Source organism: Manis pentadactyla, chromosome 7 (genome assembly GCF_030020395.1).
Source record: "Manis pentadactyla isolate mManPen7 chromosome 7, mManPen7.hap1, whole genome shotgun sequence".
Lineage (NCBI taxonomy): Eukaryota > Metazoa > Chordata > Mammalia > Pholidota > Manidae > Manis > Manis pentadactyla.
Genome location: NC_080025.1, coordinates 34,451,380 through 34,478,537, shown reverse-complemented (window position 1 = coordinate 34,478,537; position 27,158 = coordinate 34,451,380). Strand labels below are relative to the sequence as shown.

Below are 27,158 nucleotides of genomic sequence, written 5' to 3'. Positions count from 1 at the left end.
AACATGGTACATTTTGCCATATATTTGTTTGTTCAGTTCTTTCATCAATGTCTTTTAATTTTCAGTGTATAGATCTTTCACAACTTGATTACATTTATTCCTAAGTATAAGTATTTTACTGGTTTTGATGCTATTGTGACTGGGATCTTTTATTTCCTTTTCAGAATAGTTTGTTTTTGGTGTATAGAAATACTATAGATTTTTGTATACTGACTTTGTATCCTGAATCTTTAATCAATTGCTTCATTAGTTCTATCAGTCTTCTGGTAGAGTCTTTAAGGTTTTCTACATTTAAGATCGTGTCATTTGCAAATACAGTATTATTTCTTCCTTACTGATTTGGATGCTTTTTATTTCTTTTCCTTGCTTGATTGCTCTGGCTAGGACTTCCATTCATGAAGTTGAGTAAGAATGGTTAGAACAGAAACCTTTGTCTTGTTAGTGATTTAAGAAGAAAAGCCTTCAATATTTTACCACTGAGTATGATGTTACCTGTGGGTTTGTCGTATGTGGCCCGTTATGTTGAGGTATACTTCTATATCCAATTTATTAATATTTTTTATCATGAAAGGATATTGAATTGTGTCAAATGGTTTTTCTGCATCTACTGAGATAACTATATGATTTCTATCTTTCATTCTATTAGTGTAATGAATAACATTTACTGATTTGTGTATGTTCAAATATCCTTGTCTCCTGGAGATGAATCCACTTTATCATGTTATATTATCCTCTTAATGTGCTTGTGAATTTGGTTTGCTGTATTTTGTTAAGGATTTTTCCATTTATAATCACTAGTGGCCTGTAATTTTCCTCTCTTGAAGTGTCCTTATAACGGCTTTAGCTTTGGTATCAGGGTAATGCCGGCCTCATAAAATGAACATGGGTTTTCTTATTTTTTTCAATTTTTTTTTTAAACTTGAATTTTTTGGAAGAGTTTGAGAAGGACTGGTGTCAATTCTTCTTTAAATATTAGAATTCACCAGTGAAACTACTGGTTACTGGGCTTATGATGGTTGGGAGGTTTTTTATACTGATTCAAGCTCTTTACTCATTGATCTGGTCATGTGAGGTTTTCCACTTCTTTGATTCGGTCTTGGTAGGCTGAATTTACCTAGGAACTTATCCATTTCTTCTAGATTGTCCAATATATAGGCATATAATTGTTAATGGTAGTCTTTCATGGTTCTTTGTATCTGTTGTAATGTCTCCTTTTTAATTTATAATCTTGAGTCCTTTCTTTTTTTCTTGCTTAGTCTAGTTAAAGGCTTGTCAATTTTGCGTATTCAAAGAACTAACTCTTAGTTTTTGCTAATCTTTTCTGTTGTTTTCCTATTTTCTATTCCATTTATTTCTGCTCTTATCTTAGTTCTAATCGTGTTTCCTTCATTCTGCTAACTTTGGGCTTAGTTCTTCTTCTTTTAGTTCCTTGGGGTGTAATGTTGGGTTGTTTATTTGCGATCCTTCTTTTTTCTTGACATATGTGATTATAGCTTTTGTTTCCTCTTAGAACTGCTTTTTCTGCATCCCATAAGTTGTGGTATGTTGTGTTTTTCCATTTTTCATTGTCTCAAGATAATTTTTAATTTTTCTTCTTATTTCTTCTTTATCTACTGGTTGATCATGAGGTGTGTTAGTTTCCAAATATTTGTGAATCTTCCATCTTTCCATTATTAATCTATTTTATATCTTTGAAGTCAGAAAAGATATTTGAATAATTTTGTTGTCATCAATTTGTTAAGACTTGTTTTGTGGCCTAACATGTAATCTACCCTAAGAAATGTTCCATATGTGCATGAAAAGAAATTATATTCTGATGTTGAATGGACTGGTCTGTATATGTCTGTTAGGTCCATCTGGCCTACAGTACTGTTCAAATCCACTGTTTCCTTTGATTCTCTATCTGAATGATCTCTCCACTGATGAGACTGGGGTAGAAAAGTCCCCAACTATTATTGTGTTGCTGTTTATTTTTCCTTTTAGTTTTGTTAGTATTTCCTTTATATATTGAGGTGCTCTAATACTGGTTGCATGATCTCCCTTCCATTTGTCAGATTTAGCCGTGTATGTCAGGGCTATGTTATTAAGTGCCTATATTGATTAGACTTGTTATATCCTCTTGGTAGATATTCTTTCCTCATTATAAAATGTCTTTCTTTGTCTCTAGTTAACTTTGACCTTAAAATATATTTTGTTAATAGTAATCCAGCCACTGTAGCTCTCTTTTAGTTATTGTTTGCAAGTTACTGCTTTTACCATTCTTTTAACTTCCAAACTATTTGTCTCCCAATCTGAAATATATCTCTTGTAGATAGCATATAGTTGGACTATTTCATCCATTTTTCTTACCTTTTGAGTCCAATGTTTAGCTTTCCTCAGGAGAGTATTTATTGACTATCTTTTGCTGCATATGGGCCATACTTTCCCATTTCTTCTAATAATTATTTGTTGAAAACTAGAGATTTTAAATAAGATTGTAACTCTGTAAATTAGATTCCTCTCCCTCCCCAGATGTTTGTTTTTATTGTATTGTTTGGTGGCTTTTCCTGAACTAATACTATAAAGTCTACATTCTTGGTTGTGTGTGGCCACTGAAGTCTCTGCTCAGTTAGCTCAGGAGTCAGCTTATTATTAGACAGAGATTTCCTTAAATGCCTTGAACCAGTAAGTATTCCAACCTTTGCCATGGAGTTGTGTGTGCATGTTGAAGCGTACCTTCAATGCTCGAGAACAGAGTTTACAAATCTGACTTAGACATCATTTTCTGCTTGTGCAGACTCTTATGGTCAGTTAGAGGTGAGAACTTAGGGCCTTGTCAGGACTTCCCTCAGCACACGGACATAGATTTCCAAGAATATGTCAGAGCTTACCAAAGCCCCTTCCTATGTCTTAGTTTCTAGTATTTCCTTTTAAGTTTATTGGTCAGCCTCTTTACCCCAACTGTTATCATCACCTCAGGCATCAGTAACATTGAACAACTGCCACACACTCTGGGGAAAAGACTGTTTCCACTGAATAAGCAGAGTCAGATTAAAGAAAGATAAACCCTGCAAGAAAAGACTTTCCAAGGAGCTGCACACAAGACAAATAATGATAATTCTCTGGCAATGGCGCTTTTGGGAGCGCTCTGAACTGCCCACTTCAGTGGATGGTAGGCTTCTTGTTTTCATAGCTTCTGTGATTGTGAGGCTATTGGTTTTCAAGATTACTGCAGAGCTGAGGAGAGGGAATGGTGATAGAACAAGTGAAAACACCACAAAAGTTACTGTTCGTATGAATATTCAGCTGTTTTTTCCTTCAAGAAACACTCTTTGGATTCTTACAAGCCTTTGGTTAATATTCATAATTCTGAAAATGTTTATTTTAACCACTTTTTGCCAGTGTTCCCATTCTTTCTTTGAGAGGCAGATTTTCAGAAATATTTACAGTCATGTGAAAATGGTTCTCCCCTCACAATTTTTAGACTCTAATTAAAGGCAGCTTTTTAATACCAATGCTAACATCCACAATAAAAATGATCTTTTTATATGTTTTAATTACTTAAATTTATAATTTAAAAACTTAGATGACAACTACAACCTGGAAGATACCAGTTTTTTTCAAAATTCTTCTAGAAGATTCATGAGCAATATATTTAGAGGTCCTAGAGTCAAAAATGCTTCTTTATAACACTATGAATTTCTATTATAATATGTAAATAAAACTTTCATCATTTAATCAACAACTGTTACTCTTTATAACATTTAAAAACAATAGAAAAGTCTCTGGATTATTTTGATACATAAAATCACCCTTCACTCTAAATGCAGGTTTATATACTTACTTGCGTATTGGGCATAGCCTTTCGTATACTTCACAGTGACCACACCAGTGCCTACATTAGTATAAAGACACCAATTTGACTCAGACTTTCAAATAGCAACTAGGAAAATTGCTACGTAAATTCAGACCAACAAAAACAATTCAAACCCTTTTGGTCCTCTGCATCAGTGCCATCACTCAATAAACTGTGCCTCAATTTATCTGACCAATGCAGGGAATAAAGATAACCAAGATACATGGCTTCATATGGGTCAAAGGTATCCAACAACTTCCTGAATACTTGACTGTTCTATTTATATCTGCCATTTATTGTTCTCCTCTGACTCACAGATCATTCTTCCAAGTAATGTTTAGGAGGAAAAGCAAAGGATCAGATCAGTCCATTTTGCATCTTACTGGTATATTTGTTTAAACACTCCTTGAGTTTTTATATCATTTTTATTAGTAAGTAAAAGTAAAATGAAGTGAAGTTTTTGTCATCAAGAAATACCCCTTATAATATCTAGATTTTTATTCCTTAAGCCAAATCATATCAATTATTTTGAAATACTGTTACTCAAACACTGTCCACTGAACAAAGCCAACTCTGATCTTTGACTTTGTATCTCAACAATTCACAGGTTATCAGAGAATCTCATACATTGTCACAGTTCTATTTTCTTCCCAAATTGATTTATAACTTTGGGGCGGGGAAAGGCCTGCTCTCAAATGCTGGCCAGTTGTACACCAAGGCAGTGTTTTCACAGTACTTTATTCTGAATTCCTTCCTATTAAAAGAGTAAAGCTTGGAGATTTGAAAGGCTTCCCAATGCATTAAAAGTACATTAAATGCCTCTTAGAAATTCTGATGAATTTATCCTTCCTGAAAAACTTAACTCAGATGTTTTTAACATGTTCCCATTTACAATGTTAAGTAAAAGGATCATCCTCAGCCTTACTCTACTATGTTTGGAGGAAGGAGCAGAGGGTTTCATGAACTAAGGGCAGAAGTCTGGAAGAGATTACTTCTAGAAATTTCTATAAAGGACTAGATAGGAAGTATTTTAGACCAGATAGGCTATCAGGTCCCTGTTAAACTACTCAACATTGTTATTTTAGTGTGAAGGTGTAAACAAATGGGTGTGGCTGTATTCCAATAAAACTTTACTTACAAAAACAGGCTGTCAGTTGGATTTTGCCTGGAGGCCACACTTCGCTAATTCCTGGTCTAAAAGAAAACTGGAAGGAAGTGGCACGGGTATTGAGGATGACATTGTGAGCAAGCACACAAACAGATTGGGCATCCCAACATATTCTGTGCCTTAATTTCAGGTTTCTCCTTTGACAAAGTTATGACATTTTTACCCACTCAGCCGAGAATCAGCTTGGAACCTGAGTAACGATGACAGTACAGGGAGAAAGTTAAGATGGAGAGCTGCATTCTTAAGAGTAACCTAGAAACTATACAAGCTAGTGTACAAAATGCAGCATAAGTGTGACCAGGTCTTGCTTTAAGCATGTCTTGCCCAACAACTGGAGGAATAGAACCTTCTATGAAGCTCTGGCCAAGACCTCACTTTGATCAGCCCGGAGGGAGAGCTGCTGGCAGGCGGGCTATCTCATGTACTTCCAGGAAAGCAGCCCACTGTGTATACTCTGATCTAGAGGCTGAAGAATTGGGCAAAATAATCCAAAATTGTATCATTTTTAACAGTGTTGAGTCTGGAAGCTTTTTGGAAAACATGCTTTCAGAGAAACTAAAAGCTGTAATGATCCATTGGTAAAATCCGGCTTCGCCAATCTTGGGATATTAAAAACACAGCAGGCATAACCCTCCCATGTGGCAGTTTCACCTCCTGCAACATGTTACAGTAAGTGATGAAAAAGCATGCTACTGATTTGGTAATTACTTCAGCTCTGTGGCTCTGCTAAAAGCTTCTGTTTTGTGCTCTTTGCTATCAAATAAGCCGAACTGTGTTGTGCTGCCCTCAGGTGCCCATTTTTTTAAAAATGCATGATTAATGGGCAAAGCAGCATCCTTTTTAAGTTTCTAAACCAGGAAGCTACGGCTGTGACACTGAGGGCTCTGTCACAAACCCCCATCACAGAGCTGGAGCGAGGGTTAAAATTCACCCTTTAGGGATATCTGAAATACTACGGGGATTTTTCCTACCACTTGTGTAATACACTGCCATGGGAAAGGAACTGGACATGGCATAAAGAAAAAAATACACAATTGAAAATAATGTTGTAACACAGCGGTTCTCATAGTATAGTCCAAGGATCCTGTTCAGGATGTCCCTGACCTCAAACCTATTTCTATAATAATACTAGAAATGTTTTTTCACTCTTTCTCTCACAAGTTACAGTGGAGTTTTCTAGAAGCTACGAGGCTTGTGATATACTGCAACAGACTAAATACAGAAACAGAGAATCTAGCTAGCTATCTTCTATTAAGCCAAATATGAAAGAGATTTGCAAAAAAATTCAAATGCTATTCTTTCAACTAAAGTTTTTTATTTTTCTATGTATAATTAGTTCATTAAAAGTATGTTATTCATTTAACGAATTCATGTTTATTAATGCTATCTTAAAACAATTTAATACATATTTTTAAATCTTACACATTTTAGTTTCTAATATTGGTAAATATTAATAGATATAAACAAAAGGTCTTTGGGGTCCTCAAAAATATTAAGAGTATTAAGGGATCCTGAGATTATGAAGTGTGAGAGGTGTTACAGTAGCAGATTCTATAGCTACGGTATACAAAGTATTTCCTCTGAAATTTGAGAAGATAATGGAAGAGACACTGACCTCATTATCAGATTACAAAGGCTAGCTGAACTCTGAACTCTACTTTTAACTTGATTGTCCTAAAAGGACAGGCATTCAATGAAGAAATGGGATTGGAGGTCAAAGGTTTCAGCCACCTCCTCATCCTCACTTCTGCCCTCCCCAAACCACGTGCAGGAAGAAAGAAGCACAAAAGCCGACTGCAGAGATTCACTGGGCAAAATGCATGTCAGGGGCTGCCAGTGACACATAATGATTTCCAGAGAATGTCAACTACTTTTCCACTGCATGGAGGTTTGCGGTACTTTTGAGAGTGTAAACAGCACAACATGAAAAGGAAAAGCACTAAAATTCTTTAATAGAAATTCTCATAACAGTCATCTTCCATTTCTGATAATAAATCAAATATTTTACCCATCTACCGTTTAAGACCCTAAGATCCTAGAGAACCAATCTAAGAATCAGAAACTCACAATTATCAATGCTGTTTACAGATTGGAAAATGAATTCCTATGGCCTACCTCAAATCTAACTACACACATCTTTGTAATATTATTTTATCACAAAACATCTACTGAATTCTTGCCTTCCTTCTTCCCTCCTACTGCTATGGTGTACTAGCCTTGGTTAACCCCACCCAACCTACAACACAGTGCCAGGACCCCCAGGGAAGTGCCGCCTCATGCACTGAACTCAGGCCCCCAAGGAGTGGCTGGCACGCAGGGAGGATCTCAGAGACAGTACCTACGGGTGCCCAGCCTGCAGTGCCACCCCTCAGAAGAGCCATACCCCACTCCCTTATGCCCACTGCCATGGAAAGGCTGGCTCCCAGCAAGACTGAGCCGCAGAGACACACCATGGGTACGACTGCTACTGACAATCCCAAGCCATAGCATTAGAAGATACATTTTGTCACGAAGTCTTGATTATAAACAATGTCCTGGTTACTGCCTCTGACCACGGCCTGACCCTGGGCAGCCACTGTCCTGTGGATCTCCTTCAACTTCCTGCTGTGAAACTGGCCAACTCATCACCCATCTACCCACTGTCTCCTACAGCCTGGTCCACATCCAAAACTCCCTCCTGCTCCGGGCCCAGCCCTGGTGAAAAGCCCTGCCCGCCGCTCTGCACCTGCTGCCTGTCCTCAGCCTCAAGGATGATCCTGCTAGACGGCTGAATCCTGACTGTGACGGAGGTACAGGAGGGCTAACTGCAGTCTGCAGGCACATCTGAAGATCAGTCCACAAAAGGAACAGATTTGGACTTATTTCAACATGACAATCCTTTTATTCATACCATTTCCAATAAAATTCAAGCTTAAAAAAATTTTTTAACTCCTTGTTGATAGTTCAAACAATAACCAATATGACTTAGTTTCCAACACAGCAAGAAAAAAATAAACTCGAGTTTGTTCTGATAGAAATTAATTTTTATGGGCAACAGCTTAATTTCCATACTTATTTTATAAAGAGGCATTTTAAAAATAGGGGAGATTTCTGAGCACATTACTATGTGACCACAATTATCAAATATTTAATCTAAGAGAATAAACCACTGGCAGACAAAAGCAACTCAATACTATTGCTAAAATAATGATCATTCATTCATATTTTTTTAAAAGCAGGTACTGAAGAGAATCACCATTCTTAGCTCCAGTGACAGGATTGTAACACTTGGATGAATTTCCCCCCCAAATATGGCATACTTTTCAGACCCTTTTTTCCTAGCCCACTTGGTGAAGTCTGACTACACTCCAAGGTGTAATTAAATATCACCCTAGCTCTGTTCTACCAAGCACGTCAGTTACCTGCTCCCATTTCTTCAGTTAAACCTGACTAGTGGAGGTCGGCCTAGCCAACACTTCCAGACATGAGATTTGCCTTCCATGAATATGTATCACACATCTGATCCTTACCCCAATGGCAGGGCACTTGGAGTGGAGAAGGCACACTATAGTGTTTGCTGAGTAACAGAATTAGAAAAAGGAACGGCATTCCAACATGTAACACTGTATTAGATGTATTATATTAGTATCCATCCATTCTGTCATTTTGTTAGTAAGGTTAGCAGGAAGGACAGAGGCCCATACCAGTGCGTTTTCAATGCAGCATTCATTAGGGGAAACAGAGGCAGATTCACAAAGAACAGCCAAGAGAAGCTAATACCCCAAGTCACGCTGCCTCTCAGTCCTGGAAGGTCATGATTGCTGTGCTGCTGCTGTAACAATGGTGGGGATAAGAAGGAAAACGGGCTATTTGCTCACCCACCAAGAGCATTACTCTGGCACTGGACTAAGTAATGAGAGGTGATGGCCTAGGCAGACAGCCTAAGGAGAAGGTGAGATAACTCACTTCAGTCCTACGAGTCACCTTCACAGGGGCCATGCTATTAGGTCAGACAGACACCATAACAACAAATCAGGTATGACACAATGCAAGGGAAGCTACATCCAGAATCATGGATAACAACTTACCACCTAGAAGGACAATTTATTTTTAAAATGAATCCAGAAGGAGAAAGATAAGAGAAACATATTTTCATATGGTTAGTTCTTATGCTAGCTCCGGCATATTCAACAGACTTATAATAGTTTGCATGGTAAACAGGATTTTAAAAACTCTAATATACAAAACCTAAACAACAGGCAATACTAAATGTATAGTATGCATTTTTTAAAACAAAGCTGAGAAGCAATAATCACTAAAAACATGATCTTGAAAACAGAGACTTATTTGTTTTATAATTTTCTCTCTCTCATGTGTAATTCTGCCTCTAAAGCCAATTGTAATTATGTATGTTGGCATGACTCAAGATGATATTACACTGTTCCCTTACATGAACTACCTCTTATATTCTAGTTGCCAAAAAGAAGTGTGGTGTTTCATTTAATCTTGCAACTCCTTGAAAGTGGTCTGACGATGGAGCAGCAGACCACTGGTGCGCCCAGGCGTCCTGGACGCCAAATGCTGAATCACCCAGCAAATGATCAGCCTCACACCTTTACTTAATGCTATGCTTTGAGTGCTGCTATTAATGATACACCTTTATTTGAAAGTATTACTAAAGCAATATGAACTTTTTAAAAAGCAGTCCAGCTTTTAATAGAAGCAAACCCCCTCCAATGTAGCACCCCCTGAGAAGCTCTAGAGATCCTCAGCCTGTTAAGTAAGAACTGCACTGTTAACTGCAATCTGTTTCCGTCGCTACACATTTTCTCAGTTTACAGACACGAAATGCACAAGTATCATACACGGATGGGACCTCAGAATCTCTGATGTGAAAAAGTGTCCTCACATGAGATTGCAGGCTTGGGTCAATGTTATATGTGGACAAGAGTAATCAAAACCGTCTCCCTCAGCTGAAACTCAGGCTGGGAAGTTGAGTGGGAGGAAAGGAAGGGACAGAGTTGCAATAGGTATCACATGACAGGCAGAGTGGCAGGCAGGGAAACCTGCTTCCTGGAACACGTGAGCAGTCTGGGCAGAGCACTGAGCGGTCCCCACAGCAAGCGGGGTATGACTAGAACCTGACACTCACTTCCAGGCTCACACTGTGGGAATCCCAGAACCTTCATTTCCACAAGACATATTACGACCCAATTACCTAAGAGTGACGCCTGAAAGTGCCTACATTGCCTACATTTTTAGTCTACATATAATTGCCAGACACCTGCTACATGTCTACAAGACACCAAGTTATTCTAAAGTCACTTCATGCAAACTGCGAAAGGAGCTTCCTGGGTGAGCCCTGTGAGCTCTGTGCACTGAAGTCAGGAGTCTGTTACACTATCTCCTCATTTTTCTCATAGCAGAAAACTTTATTCCCTCAGTCCATCTTAACGGCCCCATATGGCTCCATTTTGCCCTTTCTAAGAGGAACACCATAGTTCTAAATAAGGGAATTATGCGGCCTTTTGGAATAGTGAAACAAATTTGGACTGACCTAAGTTTTAGTTATTTTAATGCGATTATTTTTAATTGTAAGGTATATCATACAACAAATCAAAGTATGATCTGGACTTAGTTACAAGAAGCCTTATTTTCTCTTCAAAATAAGTGGATGTAGGATTATGAAGTAATTTTTGTGCTAAGTATATACTGACCTATATTTAACTAAAACATTCTCATTTTCTCTTACATGAACAGCTTAAGTAATGCTAAAATTCCATGTCTATGAAATGTGAAAGTTTGTATATAACTAAAAATCTAAGAAGTTCATCCTACCTTTTAAATAGAAGATGAGAAAGTACTTATATTACTTTGCTATCTCAACTTGTAGATGACTAAGTGAGCTGAGGAGTTTAGAAAAGGCTGAGTTCTTATTAACTGTATTCAGTGAAAACACAGTGAACATTTTCAGATCTAACTTACATCTTTCCATCACTGTGTATCAACCCTAACCGCTAACCCGAAAACAAAAAGTAACAGCTCTGTCTCTGCCATCTAGTGGAGAAGATACATAACACGCACATCACAGCTAGAACAACTTGACATGCAGACAATATGGGATCCACTTAAAATGATGGTCTGTGCTAACATGCAAATTAAGATGTATCTTTTTTCAAGATACATGTTTACCTGCCTGCCACATAGAGAATGAGAGAAAGGGAGGAAGAGAATAAACATGTATTGACACAAAAACAAAGGTGAGCCCCAAGACATTTTGGATTTCTGCAAGGCAGCTTTGTACACTTACACTTACATGGCCATGGAGATCTGTGTTAAGAAGCATCATTGCACAGGTGAGGCAATGGACTCCATCTAAAGAAAGATACAAAGACAGAAAGGATTAATCCACTATTTCCTACTGGGCTCCTTATAATCATGAAAATAGCATATATTGAGAACCTATGAAAACATGATCTTGTGGCTAGGCATAATTACTCATATTCATTCAGGGAGACAGAAAATAGATAAGAATAAATTATTAAAAGGACCTCAATGCACAGAGTTGGGCTCTACTGGTGATAAATTATTCTTACCTCTCTGGAGGACAATTTGATCAGTGCCCTTTGACACAGCAAATAAGAGCTTTACACTAAGGAAATAAAGATGTACATAGGACACTAGGCTATCCAAAGAAACATGGCTTACATGGGGGAACAAGTAAACATAACCCCCCAAAACACAATTCTGTTATGTTGAAGTCATGAGAAATATTACATTACGAAAAGCAACGATATTTCATAATAAATTATAAACACATCTAGGAGAATAAATACATAATATATATACACGAAAGAGATGATAACATCTCTGGATGGTTAGATTACAAGTTTTATCTTTTATATTTTCTTAATTTACTATAGCCCAAGTTGAGGAAACTAAAATAAATTATTTAATAATTAAAATTAAAATTATTTAATATTTAATATTAATTACTTCTTTTACTTTCTGAGAGGAAAGTGAATTAAGAAAGCAGCTAAAGTTAAGGAAAACCAAGATTGTGTCTCCCATGGTTAGTGCTTGGTTACTGGTTCTCTGGCCAAAAATACACAGGCAGGAACAGTCACCTTCTTTCTTGCCTCCTTCAAAGGCAACATTTAGCTTGACTGATCCAGGATACTATGAGTCAGACAAATGTAAAATACTGAATAACTTGGGAAGATTGAAAAATTCAATACTAAGGGGGAAAATGGTGCTCAAATCAGAAGGATAAGTTCACATTTAGTGAAAACACCACCCTGTCTTCCTACTTCACACAGGAAAATAAAGGCACTGAGACATAAGCTTCTCATTCCCAAGGCTATGAATCAATGTTCCTCATCTTCTCTCTGCAATTCTTAGTCCAAATAGACAACAGCAGTTGCAGATGCCGAAAAAGCTTCTTAGTTTATGTGAAACGTACAGAAAGGCTTATCCAACGTGAATTAAGACAGATTTTCCAAAAGTATACCTTTGAGTGAAAGCAATTTGTTATTACCTTTCTCTAAGTAGACGCTACTAAATGCCTAAAAGCATATTTATTCCACTCCCAGTTTATTATCACAAATTCTAAGTACATTTAAATTATTCCTAAAGTATTTGTACAACTCAGTAGCAAAAGCTCATATAATCTTATCAAGAGCCGACAGTGGCAAATCCTTGTTTCACTCAGGAATGTCAGCATCATCTTAGATTTGAAGATTCTAAAAATACCTACCCTCCTCTACTCCTTTCAGTCTCTAGTCAGGACTGACAGTGACAGACAGCCAATTAGTTGTCCCAATATAGCCAAAGAAATGAAAAGAGAAAAGCAAGTTCCATTTTACAGATAAGAATGTCACCCTAATAATCAGATGGTTAGTTAATTTACCTACTGCCTGCAGGGTGGAGGTGGGCGGAGCAATCACTTCAGGCAGTATGGAGTATGCTAACCCCCACTAATTGGCAATACTGAAACCAAGAGACGATTCCTATTTCTAGGGCATCTAGTCTCAGTGACCTGTTCTGGAATCTGTAAGTTTATGAAAGATTCTCCACTTGCAAGTGAAGGTGCTGAAGTTCACACCCTGAAAATTTTGCTTTATTGAAAGAAATGAAACAGAGAAAGACCCCTCTTCATAGGGTACATCAACAATTAGTTTAAGGTTGCTTTTTAAAAACAGCACAACAAACATAAACTTACAGTTCATTGAAAACACGGCCTAAGGTCAGTGTTAGTGTGGTCATAACGAATATCAAACAAAAGCATCAGATTTGTACCACAATCTCCAGTGAGATTTATAAATGTTTCCAAAATTAACCACAAAACTAAGTAAGCATAAATGCACTTCATCAAGTTTAGAGACCAGATGTATACAAAGAAGAAAGAAGAAAACTAGCATTTTGTTTATCACAATGTGATGTGCACATCAAATCTCTGAGCAATAAAACCTCAGTAATTTATTGTCATACATGCTAATATACTGCCATAGAGGTTAACTATGGAACTGTGGTGTAGAGTAAAAATAAATAAAAGTGGAGGATAAATTACCATGCAGCCATTAAACAGCTGCTTTTTAAAGAAAATCTGATGGTATGAGAAACTTCTCACAATGAAAGGAAAAGACATTAGAAAACAAAATGTAATGAATCCAATTTGACATTAAATATTGTATAAATAGACTAGAAAAAGGTAAATCTAACTTAATAGTTATCCCTAGGTAATCAGACAATCCTCAGTTTCTTCTGGGTACTTTTCATACTTTACACAATAAAACTTAACTCACAGTGAGGAAAATAATCTTATTACAAAAAAGAAATTCATGCATTTTCATCAGATTACCTTGTGAAGCAATGGTATCTGGGTTACAGTAAAAATATCTATTGGAGAAGTGTATTAAAACTCTCTCTCGTTCTTGAGTTTCTCCCACAAGAGAAAATGCTTTAAAGAAATACCTAAAAAAGAATTAAGGAGAAAAGATTGAAATTTTAGAAAATGTTACCACAGTCTTTGACAGTTAGAGGTTAATTCATATAAGTGTAAGAAAATAATTATACAAAGTAGAGTAAGCCAGTTATTTTTTTAAAATCACTTACTAGATGGTGATTCAATATAATTTTATATTGACATTTAATCCTATACAATATCAACATAAAAGATGACAGAGCAACCGCATGGAGGTCGATAATCAAGAAAAGCCTTGGGAAGGCAGGTAATTTCCCTGTATGACTAAGCGTCAAGTTGCCATTTTCAAAGATCAGGTGGATAAAAACCAAAGAACACTTGAGACTGAATGCACAACCATGTAGGCTATGTTTTAAAACTCCACCTGGATCACAGTTACTTTTGTTCAAACTACAAGTATATTGCCTTGTGCACAGTAGATTTCTGTTAATTTTATTTTGCCTCTTCTCACCATATTATATAATTAACTTGTTATATGAGGAAGAAGTTGGGAGATAAAAACCCTAATTTATTCCTTAAATTAGGGATAAAAGAATTTGTGTATAAAACTCTTAACAATAGAAAATATGCCCAGACCCCCAAACCAATCTAAATCAGGGTTGCTGAGGAGCGTCTGTTGCAGATAAACCCAGATGACCCGCCCTTAACAAGGCACACCCACTTCCCTCAACATGAGATGGCAATAAAAACTCACTTAAAAAACTTACTCTTGACAGAAACACACAATAACCCTTACTCCCCATGACGAGGGTGATGTTGTCTCCTTACTTACAGTTCGTTAATCTAAATTATATTCATCAAACTGATTTTTCTTTTTTTTAATGAACCGACATCAGACAACAAAGCACAAGCAGAGCTCTCTCCTCCGCCCTCGTTTCCCCTGCCGGCCTGCGGAGGTACGGCAGGGGATGCCGCTGAGCACTCCAGTCGGCGGCCGGCTCCTCCTCCCAGCGTCCGCTGCTTCGCCTGTTAAACCCGGGGGTCACACTCGGGATCCCGGGCTCCTCCAGCTCTGACAGCAGGAGGCGGCCTGGAAGCAAGGGTCAGCGGGCTGGCGACTGGGGTGACTGAAAGGACCGGCAGAGCCCGCCGTGGGACAGGCTACCGGTGCTTCCTGCTGATGACTATGTTGATGGCCCTCTTTACTCCTTCCCTGAGTTAACTCCAAAGTACGAACGTAAAAGGCCATACTTCTTCCTACAAATGCTTAGAAAAAAAAATCTATGATTCTACAGTGTTAACTGCTCTTTAAAAAAGACTGATCATCTAAAAACCAAATTTACAGATTCCATTTCTCCTCAATTTACTCTGCCACCGTTCTTTACTGTGCTCACTACTAGATGCAGTATGAGTTCATGCATGATTTCATAAAAACAGTGTATTTTTCTCACTTTCTGCTATGTTTAATATCTAATAAAGGTCTGAGCTAAGATCACAAAGTAACTGTGGGTCTAAGAAAACTAGTTTATAGCTGCAGTACATTCCTTTCTTAGAATTAATTACTTGGAGGCAAAGAAAGCAGAGGAGGTGCTTCACCATACCTGAGAGACTGATCCAGAGTCATGCCTGTAAAATCAAAAAACTTCAGATATTCCTCTGCAACGAGTTTGCTAAATTCATTGCTATAAGAAAACAGAGCAGACTTGGTTATTCACAGGGCAGCCATGAAAACACACACGTACACGAGGATATGCACAGACACCACCCTGGGGACGAACATACTTCTTGCCCAGGTGCTTGGCGACATCCGATCTTTTGAATCTGTCCAGTTGGTACAGGCGCTTGGCCAACCTCTTGGCTGCTTCCGCGTTGCTGCCGGCACCGTTACTGAGGCCTTCTGGGGGCTCCTTCCCCAGAACCTCAGTGCTCCCCATTTCAGAACGGGCCTCCAGCAGGCTTGTCTTCACCGCAGCATTGCTGTGAGAATTGATGAAGGGGCAAAAAAGGACAGAAAATATTTTTCTTGTGCAGCAAAAAGTAAAACAGCTGATGAAGTTTACTATGATATTATAGAACTAACTACATGCAAAAGCTATTTAAAATGAGATTGTTTTATGCTTCACTATTAACAAAAACATTTTCAGTTCCTGTATTTCAACTCACTAAAAAAGTAATTGCTTCAAATTCTTGATTAGTAGTTCTCAAACCTTTCGGTCTCAGGACCTTCACATGTTTACAAGTGTGGAGAATTCCGAAGACCTCTGTTTATGTGGGTCATATCTACTGATATATTCACTCCATTAGGAAGTAGAACACATTTTTCAAATATTAATTTACTTAAAAATAATCTATTTCACACTAAGTAAGCATTTTTATTAAAAGTAACTATTTTGCAAAACCAATAACAAAATTTAGTGAGACAGGCAACAATTTACATTTTTTAAAATTTCATTAATGCTCAGCTTTTTCTATAGAAGACGGCTGGATTCCCACAGCCACTTCTATGCCACTTCTATATTCAATCTGTAATAATATATTTTGGTTGGACTATGTTAGGTAAATCTGGTCTCATACAGATATTTAGTTAGAAAAATGAGTACTTTCATATCCTTTTCAGGTAATTGCAGGTATCCTTTGTTGATATGACACCAAAACAAGACAAGTGGCAGTTTCTTAAAGGTCAGCTGCAATACAGAATCTAAAATTGTATCAATGAACTCTTTGTACTTGTATATTAAAATCTGTCCTACTCTTTTGATGGATCTTTTACCCTGACAATATTTAAAAAATCATATTCATTAATGTCATCACTGTTATCTTCATTAAAAGTCTCTAAGTATTGGGAAGCTGCCAAACTTTTGGTGGCAGATAAGTTTTCCAAAATTCTAACTTTTGATTTAAAACTCAAATTTTATCATTGGTAACTGTTTTCTTAAAGTAAGAACAGGCTCATTCTAATAATTTTTGAGAAAATTTTGCCAGTAATTGTAGTCAGCCTTTGAAGTCAGTACTTTGAAGAAAAACGGCAGCCTGTGAACAATTGGCTAGTTTTGCAGCTTATGACTCAAAAATAACATACAAGTTCATTTCTTAGACACAACCAGCAGCAGAGCACTTCATGCACATTTTCCACTTCATCTCATGTGAAATTAAAAAGTCATATACTCACGGTTGCAATGTATTAATTTATTCTGAGGTGAAAACAGTATTTGTTTCTATTTTGAGCACATGGCAGTGAAGAATATAGTAACATCTAGAACAGTCTGTGCCTCTCTACCTTGATTTGTGTTACGGCTTTTGTACCACTGGCACAATATCAGTTTGGAGAAAAAGGAAAACAACTCTGTTGTTATTTCAAAGTTTCTGACCTCACCAAGTTTCTGAAAGGGTCTCAGGGAGCCCCAGGGACCACACTGTGATTGCCTCCGACCTAGAAATGGGCCCCAAACTACAGCCCGGGGCTGGGGACAGGATGCCCCATGACACACCTGAACACCGAAACCAGCGTGAACACAGTAATTTCCAAATCTTTCAATTTGGGAACAAAACAAAGCTGTGTTCATGATAAGCTGCATTCGTCATAAACTCCTGCACCTCAGCAGCCTTCTAACACACCTGCTCTACCACTGACTCCACACCAGCCAGAACAGCTGTGTAACGGGCCAGACTGCAAGTGCTTACACACTGTGAGTAGGTAAGGCCACATAAGGTCACTGTCACACATATTTATTTGTTATTTTACAACCTGTAGAAACATAAAAGCCATTCCAGGTGAGTCTGAACGAGCCCCATGGGCCTAACTGCACGCACTTGCTCCAGTCCATAATTCCTTAACTCGGTCGGGGTTACAAGCAGAGTGACCACATATTGTCTAAACCAGGGCACTGAAGGGGGAACAGGGATGATAAAACCATTAAATATGTAATTACATTGTTATGAAATTTAAATAAAAACACCAAAAAAAATCAGTTTTAAACTTCTACCATGTAATAAAGGACAAAAATCATTACAACAAAAATGACTACATTTTTGAGCAGAACTATTCACTTTCTCTTTTATCACTTACTCTACGTAAAATGTCCTGTTCCCTATTCACCCAACTAAGTGGTAGCCTGGCAGCCTCACTGTCACCCAAATGCAGCTCCAGCTCCTGCCCCAACAGCGGGCAGGCCGAGCAGCTCCCAGGGCCGCGGAGTCCCTGACTTCCCCACCTGCCGGACTCCACCTGGAGGAATGAACTGTCCCTGGCAACTGTTCCCAGGCTCACTTGCTCAGCAAGTACTCCACAGGCTGACCTTGAAAGAGCAGGGAAAAGAAAGGTCATCCCACATGTCTCAGACTCAACCATGTGAAAATTCTCTTCAATGCACCTCTCACATCCCAGATGAGACTGTAGAGAAGCTGAAAGTACAGAGTGGGGGGGCTATCAAACCCGGGATGACTTATTTTACTGCAACTATTGATAGTAATTTTTTTTTAAGTCAAAGTCAAATAGTAAGCCAAAGCCAATACCAGAACAACAGACATAAACTAGAATTGGCCTAAGCCAACCAGGATACCTGGTGCCCCTCCTTGAGCAGTCAGCCCCCTTAAACAATTTTCCAACAGAAATAGCCACCAGTTAAAATACACTGCTCCATTAGGACGAAATCTTCATGCAAATACATTTAAATATTTTTTCATATTAAACCTTCCCTTTATAGAGGTCACATTGCCAACCAGTTTGTGAAATTTATCCTAACAGAAAACTCAATATTTAATTACAATATACAATAGACTTTTAATAAGTAAACTCATAATAGAAATTTCTCTTAAAAGGCAATTCACACTTTGTATTTTCCTACATAAAGGGTGAAAATGTAAAATATTTACTCCAAGAACTATTTTAGCTACGATCAAGTAATTCTTTAAGTTCTTTAAAACAAAACCCCTGAGGTGGGGTTGCCATGCATTCTCTCACTCTATATACCAGCTGTCATGTAGGGAAACAAATGTCAAAGAAAGGTTTTTTTTCTCAACTAAACTACTGCTTACTGTTCACTTGTAGCGGCAAATTCATGGCATATGTTTAATCACTCCATGCAAAAGAAGTAATTATACCGCATATACAGTGCTGCAAAGATTTTATTCAAATACAAGAGACTTATCCTAAAAAACATAGATTTTTAAAATGTAGTGGTCAAAATTTTTTTCAGTTGTTATGTGTTTCATTCCTCGTGTTGGCCTCCTCCTTCTACTAGCTGGCCCAGACCAGCCTATTTTACCTCACTTTCCTCACATACACCAGAAGGAGGTAATTTAAAAATCTGTACAAATCAGATTTCTCTGGATCTTCTTGAAAAATAACTTTCAGTAAAAAAGAAAATAAGGAATAAAGTGAATACCTCCATTCCTAGGCAGATTCCTTCTGTCCCATTTTGCTATTGGAAGGTTACCTGAGCAGGAACAGAGCTCGCTCCTCTAAAACAGAAATGCTGGCCATCTGACGGTAACACAAACTCACTAGCAAAAAGACAGACACCAGGAAGAACTCATCACAGAGCCCAGGGTGCACCTGGGCCGTGCCTCTGCACCAGCCCAGGCCCGGATCCTTCTCCCGCAACTCCAGTGTCTGCTGGTCTACTGGGGCTCCCAGGGGCTCGGTCCCTGTGACATCATGTCACTATGACCTCACATTTCTTAGCAGGATGTTTATTGTTGGGGTTTTTGTAATGTTTTTATAGTCCTAATAAAAACAGGAGCCAGAACACAGGGACCACTGTGTATCATGAGCATAAACAACAATGGCAGCCCCAGCATGTTCACACTTGATGAAGCGCGCTGGGTGATCTCTCAGCGGGGACTGACACCCCGTTTTGTCTCCTGGAACACACAGACATTGTCCTTGTAGTCCGTTGAGTATTAGCCTCTTTCAGTAGTCTGAATTTTCCCTTCTTTTCTTAGTTTCCCCTTTCTTCTTGATCATATAACTTCACAATGGCGTAAGGTGAAATCCCTACCAGTCACTTACTGTGTTCTATAAAGTGCTTCACTGGGGCTGCACCTGATACAGCCCATATCAGGTGTAACACTACCATCAAAAGAAGAATCAAATCATTGAGTCTGATTTCTAGGCCTTCCCATAACCTTTTTCTCATACTAGGATTAGCAGATTTTCCAAAAAAAATAGGACACACAATTAAGTCTGAATTTCAGGTAAACAAAAAATAGCTTTTAGTATGTCTCAAATATTACATGAAGCATACTTACACTAAAAAATGTATTCACATTTTTTCTGAAAAAATTTCCATTAATCTGAAATTCAAATCTACCTGGGCATCCTACATTTTATAAGGTAACCTTATTTCCTAAAATGTTTGTTCTTGACCGTATTTGAAGAATTCCAATAATGGTGTCCCTCGGAGGCAGTGTGCTTCACAATCAGATTTCTTCTGGGCTCGTTCTGACTTGCTTCTATGATTGAATTTTTATTCCTTCTGCTTTTCTACAGTTTCACTAAGACACTCTCTCAGTTGCCCATGTTCTACTGATCATTCCTCTGTATTTCCACCCTTCTTTCCCAGCCTGCATGCTATCACCACAGATGAGGTAATATGCCTCCTTTGCAAAAAGTCCTACCCAAGATAAAAATCCATACTCTGTGGCATGTCATATAAGGCCCTTCACAGCTGACCCCAGCTGCTCTCTTAGGTTTATCAGCTACCACTTCCCTCCTGCTTGGGCCACACAGAAATACCAGCGGTGTGCTTGTGCCCCTTAGGTGGTGTTCCTTTCGCTGCTCTTGTTACCCCCACCCCCAAATTCTGCAAACTCTTACTGACCCTACAAGAGCCCAAGTGACATAACTTTTGCAAGAATCATGCTCCAACTGCCCTCTGCTGCATTTTCAGAGCTCCACCTTGAAAAGGCCCAGATCTCTCACCCCCACTGACCTGAGTTTCACTTCATATTCGCATCATGAGGGTGGGTGAGGTTAGTCAACAGCCATCACTTAAAGCGCTGGAGGACTGAGCAGCCAGCTGTGTCCCCTTCCTCCACTGCCTTCTGTGCTGTCAATAGCATGTGGCACTACCTTTCTAACCCATTATAAGTAACTGTGGAGAGTTCTAGAAAGCCTGACATAGCAAAGAGTAGCCGATACATTGTCTTCAAATTTACTTTGAACTTAGAATTTAAAAATTCTTTAAGTTTTTATTTAGTTGTTGCTGTGAGACTAGAATAAAAATTAAACTAGGTGCAGTGGGCAAAGCTTTCCCCCTGCATTTATAAGGCACACCCTGGGCCCTGCGCATAGGAACCACCACCAAACAGCCACCTAGTTCGACTGTGCGCATAAGCCAGGTGAGGGTAAGTCAGAATAACCCTGAAGAGCACGGAGAGATGAACTCCAGCTGCAAGCGGAATAAAAGGACCAAAGCATTATGGCCCTGCTGCCCATCCTCAGGGAAGAGATGGACACAGGGGCCAGGAACCAGCAGGCTAGGGAATGGTGGCACCCATGTCCGGCTTCCGCAGCCGGGATGAAGTCAGTCAAAGAGGGTTCTGAGCACAGCATAAGCTGGACATACTTAAAACCCTAAAGCAAAAACCACCTCTGAGAAAGAAGAGGAAATCATGTTGGCCATCACTACCTATGGCATTTATTTCTCAGGCACTGCAGTGACAGTACATAATCTCAATTTGAGGAAATGTAAGTAAGGAATTATTCAGAACAGCTCCAGCCCACAGCCATTCCAGGCATCTAACGGTGGGTAAGAACTCAACCTGTGCCAGCTGCCAGCAAAGTGCTTCTGAGGGACTAACTCACCAGATCTTAGTCATTGATCTTATGGATTTCATACTAATATACCCATTTTACAGACAGAAGTTGAGGCACAGAGCTGAACACAGACTGCAGGCCTCCAGACCCAAATCCTTTATACCCTCTGGACAATTCCTCTCTACTGCTAGTCACTTTCTGGTATGTTTTGCTGATTCAACAAACATTAACAAATCCCCTGCCATATGCCAGGCAATGTCTTAAGATGCTTGGAATACTTCAGCAAACAAAGCAAAACAAGAAAACACTTCTTCCCCAGGGGAAGTAAAAATAAACAACAAACATAATAAACCAGTAAAGTATAAAGTACATTAGAAGGTGATGATTGCCATGGAAAAAAAGATCAGGAAACCTGGCTGGAGTGGGGGTTGTGTGTATTTTTATATGAAGTGGTCACAGTGGTTGGAGCAATCTGAAAGGTGGAGTTGCCATCAGCTCAGATGGGGAAGACTGAAGTTGGCACAGGTTTTGAGAGAAAGAAGTTCCATTTCAGACATGTCACTTTGAGACATTTATTAGATATCCAAGTACATGTGTGACTATAAAGGTGCATGAGGCTTTCAGAAAAGACACGCATGAGGGGCTTCTCAAGAGTTCCTGTTGGCCTGAGGTGGGCCTCAGCACCTTTCTAAGGTCCAAAATGACCCTGATAGGACATCAGGCTCTGAGCCACCATGGCAGCCCTTGGGGAAGCACGACTGGCTAGGGAAATGCTGAAGATCAGGCTGGGGCTGTGGTAACATCACTTCCGCTTACAGCTTGGAGGAAGAGCTGTGGGGAGACTGAACCGAGGCAGGGAAGCCAGCCAGGAGGTCATTGGAACAGTCTGGTCAGAGACAAGCATCTGAAGTGAAAGACGGTCATGTCAATGTGCAGGAAAGATACTCAGAAAGCAAGATGAATGCATGCAGAGCTCACAGGGGTAGGGAGGAGGCTGACTCCAACTGAGGCTGGGCAGAGTGCCACCACCAACCAAGGAAATGAATGCAAGGGGGAGGAGCTGGGTGTGTGACGGAGGGTGCGTGCATGTGTGCCTGTGTGTGTATGTGTGCCCACACAGAGAGAAAGAGGAGACAGACGTAGAAGAGATGGTGAGTTTGCTTCAAAGAAATGAGAGAGAGGTGCCCAGGAGCTGTACAGGTGAGCTGTCTGGAAGCCACGGCAGCCGTGCGTTACCTGTGGTGTCAGTGTGGGCGCTGCCGCAGTCAGCCCCAGCCTTGGGGAGGGGGGCCCCTGGGAGGGGGCTGCAGCACGCCATATGACCAAGGGACTTTGAGATGTGCCAACACAGGAGGGAGTGTAACAGCGCGTTCATCTGAACACAATCCCATTTCAGCAAAAGGACTGGAAGGTCTCCCTGCACTTACTGATGAGATTCTACACACAAATGCTCAGACTGCCAGAGGTAACAATTCCTAATGTGGAAGGTGCTAAAAGCAAGCAGACCGCTTTTAAAGGCTCCAGTTGGATGGGAGCTTCAACCCCCGGTCGGACCAGTCACAGCTATGGGCGCGGTGGGTCTCCTCACACATAGAATGGGGGCACAACTCCAACTTCCCAGGGTGCTGCAAAGATTAAGGGTGACGGTCCATGTCTACAGTCAGTGCAGTGCCAGCCACGTAGTAAAGGAGAAATGCCGGCTGCCAACACCAGGTGCATGTTCATCTGTCCTGCTACCCCCACATCACCAAGATGACTACTACGTTATTCAGACAATCATAGAATAATCACACCTGAGGGTACTTTACTGCGTAAGCTGCGTTTGTATTGCATACAAACGTTAGCTCTTATCAGAAAGTAATACTTAGTTTTCTAAGGAAAACTGCCTCCAATTTTTCGCATTATTAGAATACATTTCTCTAGCTGGCCCTGCAGATGATCTTCTAAATGATTTCAGGGCTTTTATAAGAGAACTATAAACAAAACCTAATTATCAAAACTCCTAATAGCTGTTTCTTTGTTCAGCACAGAGGCCAAAATTCAGTGAAGAATTTTAATTCAGTGAGGAATTTTAATAAGTGTCAACTAGGGGTCCTGCCTCCTCAGGACTGCGTCTTAAACCTCATTTGTTTTCCTAAGGCCTGCATTCAGTCTTTCAGGAGAGGGCGCCAACGGGCAGGGCAGTGACCAGCCTCACTGGGGAAGGGACAAGGGCGGCATTGGCTGCGGAAGCAGATTCCCAAGACATAATTGGCCGGTTCACCCTTCTTAGAGGCTCATAATCCACTGGGGCATGATCCAGATGCGGCAGGTTTTCACCTGTTTGCTTTCTAGGATTTTTTGTTTTATTTTGTTTTGTTTTTCTACACTGAGCTGCAGCGTTTCTGGGCCAGCTCTCAAGTGAGAATGTAAGTAACATCTGCAATATTACCAAGTCAGCTTTCATACGCCACATTATAAAAATTTGGGATGAATCATTTGCAAAGCAACTATCACTAGATGTCCAACTTGGTAAATAGATAGAAGATGATACAAAAACGTTTATATGTTCACTGTATGCACAGAGCTTCACTGTGGGACTAGTGAATCCCAATTCCAGTGGATAGGAAAGGAAGACTCAAACACTGGCAGATGGACTACCTTGCTTGCATGGAATGCTCTTAAAATGTCATTAGATATTCTGAGTTTACATCTTTCATGAGAAACAGCTTGTAGTTATGCTTCTTCACTGCCTTGATACAGCATTAAAATCTCTAATGACACCATATCACTCTCTACGTGGCAAGGAAACAAAGCAAGGGGACAATCACATTCCAATTCCTTGTGAATCAGTAGGTGGGCCATCCGCAGGCAGCCATGTCCTTCAATGACTGTGGCAGATACACTCACACTCTGTGGGAAGCGGTGGTCTGAATTTAGACCACACAGCCCCATCTCTACACAGATTAAGACCTGCTATCCAGGCCGAGATACCACATCCCTTCCTCCTTCTCCAAATTCAAATTACCTAATTTTTTTAAATGCTATTTAAAGGAAGGTATTAACGGTCTAAGTAAATAAATCATAAACTCACAAAAAAACTCCCTCCCTCAATGCATGTGGAAGGGACTGTCTCCCTGCCAAAGCCCACCAGCCTCCCCCTGGAATTAGTAAGGATGGTCCTACTGCCTAATGCAGTGCAATTATGAGCAAGAAAGCTTATTACCCTTGAGCAGAATGTTTACTATAACACAATGAGATCAAGTCCATCCTTCCAAAGAAAATCTATTAAAAATAATGTCGAATTTTTAAAAACCAAAAATTGCCTGGCTAGCTCCTTTTGGCTTTTTTCTCTGGAATCCCTACAAAGCGAAGACAGAGAGACGGACAGCTAACAGTCACATACAATTCCTATATAATTAGAAAACAAATGACTGGCTGCTTTTTGTAGTTCTTATGACATTATTCTTTAGCGCATTCCTCCAGAGAGCCCCATTCAGTGATACAATCTATCATATTTAAAAAGTCATCTCAATAGCAATATTCTCAGCCATCTGAAAACTCAATATATGCTTTATTGTTACATCATAATTATCTAAATTTTTTTGTTTCTTTCTTTAATATGTGATTATCTGATACTTGAAAATGATATTTCCTGTCACTATTGTTGTATTATTGAGGAAAAGTTATGACCACAAAATAATAGTGTGAAGTGCCATATTCTGCCCATTTCCACCCCTAAGGGAAAAAATGCTCAACTTCAATTAAAAAAAATATGAGGCACTGAACTACTTTCAATCACATCTTAAGCCATCTTCTAATTGTTCATATTAATGGATGCCCCACACACTTTAGAATGCAATGAATAATTTTTATGCAAAAATTTCCCTTTTGTCCACATTTTTGCCTGATCGAATTGGTATCTTAGTCACTGGGCAGCAAAAGAAGTTGTGAGGAGGTTGGGTGACAGAAGGTGGTCCAGGATTGCCAGTGAGGGATGTGTGAACTTTGACCAACATAGCTGGCAATGGACACACCACAAACTAGATAATTCCTATGTGGACAAGGACTACAATTCTAGTATGTTAAACTGTCATATCAAGAGCTGGTACCTACATCAATCCTGCGAATCTCTGTTTCCAGCTGGGCACAGGGGTCCAGATGCACCTAAAGCCACCCAGGCACAGAGAGCCCTATTTCCAGCTGGGCACAGGGGTCCAGATGCACCTAAAGCCACCCAGGCACAGGGAGCCCTGTTTCCAGCTGGGCATAGGGGTCCAGATGCACCTAAAGCCACCCAGGCACAGAGAGCCCTCTCCCCCCTTAAAGGTGGATCCTAAGTTAAGGTGAGTGCTTTTGAAAATCAATCGCTGTTAAAGCTCTCAACATAGAACTTACTCTTTTTTAATGTAATTTACTTGAGAATAACCACCATTAGGAATAAACAAGCAAAAATTAGCCTAGGTTAGGAAATATCCCTAAACTAACTTTAGGACCTCTCAAAGGTTTACCTGTAAACACGAAGGTAGCTTGATAGAATACCTCCTGCTCATGTGGAGGACCTGAGTAACGTCATCCAGCCAGAGAGCACTGGGCCTTCTGCTCTCCTCGCTTCTCTCCCCTCTGCCTTTTCTAACTCTTTCATCTTCTGAAGAACAAGAGGCTTTATGAATACTTTGGTTGGAAACTGGTTACATACTGTGGCTAGATACCATCCAATTTCATCATCTCTATTTGTGTTTTCTACCTTGTCTTCAAACTTGCAAACACCTGTTTCCCCCTTGCGCCGGGCTTTGCTGCACTTTGAAGAGTGCAGAACTGCACACCTGCCTGCGGCGCACCCCCTGCCTCCGCTGCGGGCCCCCCACACCCCCACCTCGCGATACTTTCAGCAGCTTCCAGAAGAGGGCACCAACAGGCAGGGCCAGGTGTGTGTGCAACACGCTGACCGAAGTCACCAAGTGAACGACCCAGGCTGCACCTGCCTGGGAAGCACTGATTTCCAATAAATCATTGGGCTCACCACCCTTCAGGAGGACCCCTCTGCTGGGGGCATGATCCAGATGATGCAGGTGTCACTCTGCATTTACACACTCCATTGGTTCCTCCTCCAGGGGCCGGGCCCAGCGCCCCCTCCATACGGCTGCCCCCTGGAGCTCCTTCCTGTGAGCACACTGAATGGAGGCTGCTGGTTTAATGTGCGGAATTTCAGAGATTCGCCTACCAAACCTCATGCAGTTTTAAAGAAAAAGAATTAGCTCTGGAACAAGAGAGCAGGAAGATCAGCAGAAGATCATGCTCTGCAGAAATAAAATCCTATCTCTGTCACTTCCTGCTTTTTCCCTACAACATTCCAGCTCATCTGGGAGCAAACAAGGGGCCATCCTCATGGGGGCCATGGGAACCTTTAGGGTCTTGTCCACTCTTCACTGCCTGTGATGAATGAGTTAGCAAGAAAACCCACACATTTGGTCAGTGTATTTCACAAACACATCTAGAAGGCTTATTGTCTATG

The 27,158-nt window shown here is 39.9% G+C and overlaps 1 protein-coding gene across 6 annotated transcripts in view; it reads right to left on the bottom strand.

The window, feature by feature from the left end:
• The window catches only part of PSD3 (pleckstrin and Sec7 domain containing 3), a 476,158-nt gene that overhangs the window by 266,530 nt on the left and 182,470 nt on the right, over positions 1–27,158 (bottom strand). For 3 of the 6 annotated variants that reach the window (XM_057505252.1, XM_057505253.1, XM_057505255.1), the window contains 4 exons: positions 15,688–15,882; positions 15,507–15,587; positions 13,843–13,955; positions 11,297–11,357 (listed from right to left, as the gene is read on the bottom strand). In XM_057505252.1, coding sequence (XP_057361235.1) covers positions 11,297–11,357; positions 13,843–13,955; positions 15,507–15,587; positions 15,688–15,882 — 450 coding nt within the window. The remainder of the gene's footprint in view (positions 1–11,296; positions 11,358–13,842; positions 13,956–15,506; positions 15,588–15,687; positions 15,883–27,158) is intronic. The other 3 variants (XM_036896299.2, XM_057505254.1, XM_036896301.2) reach the window with 1 other exon arrangement.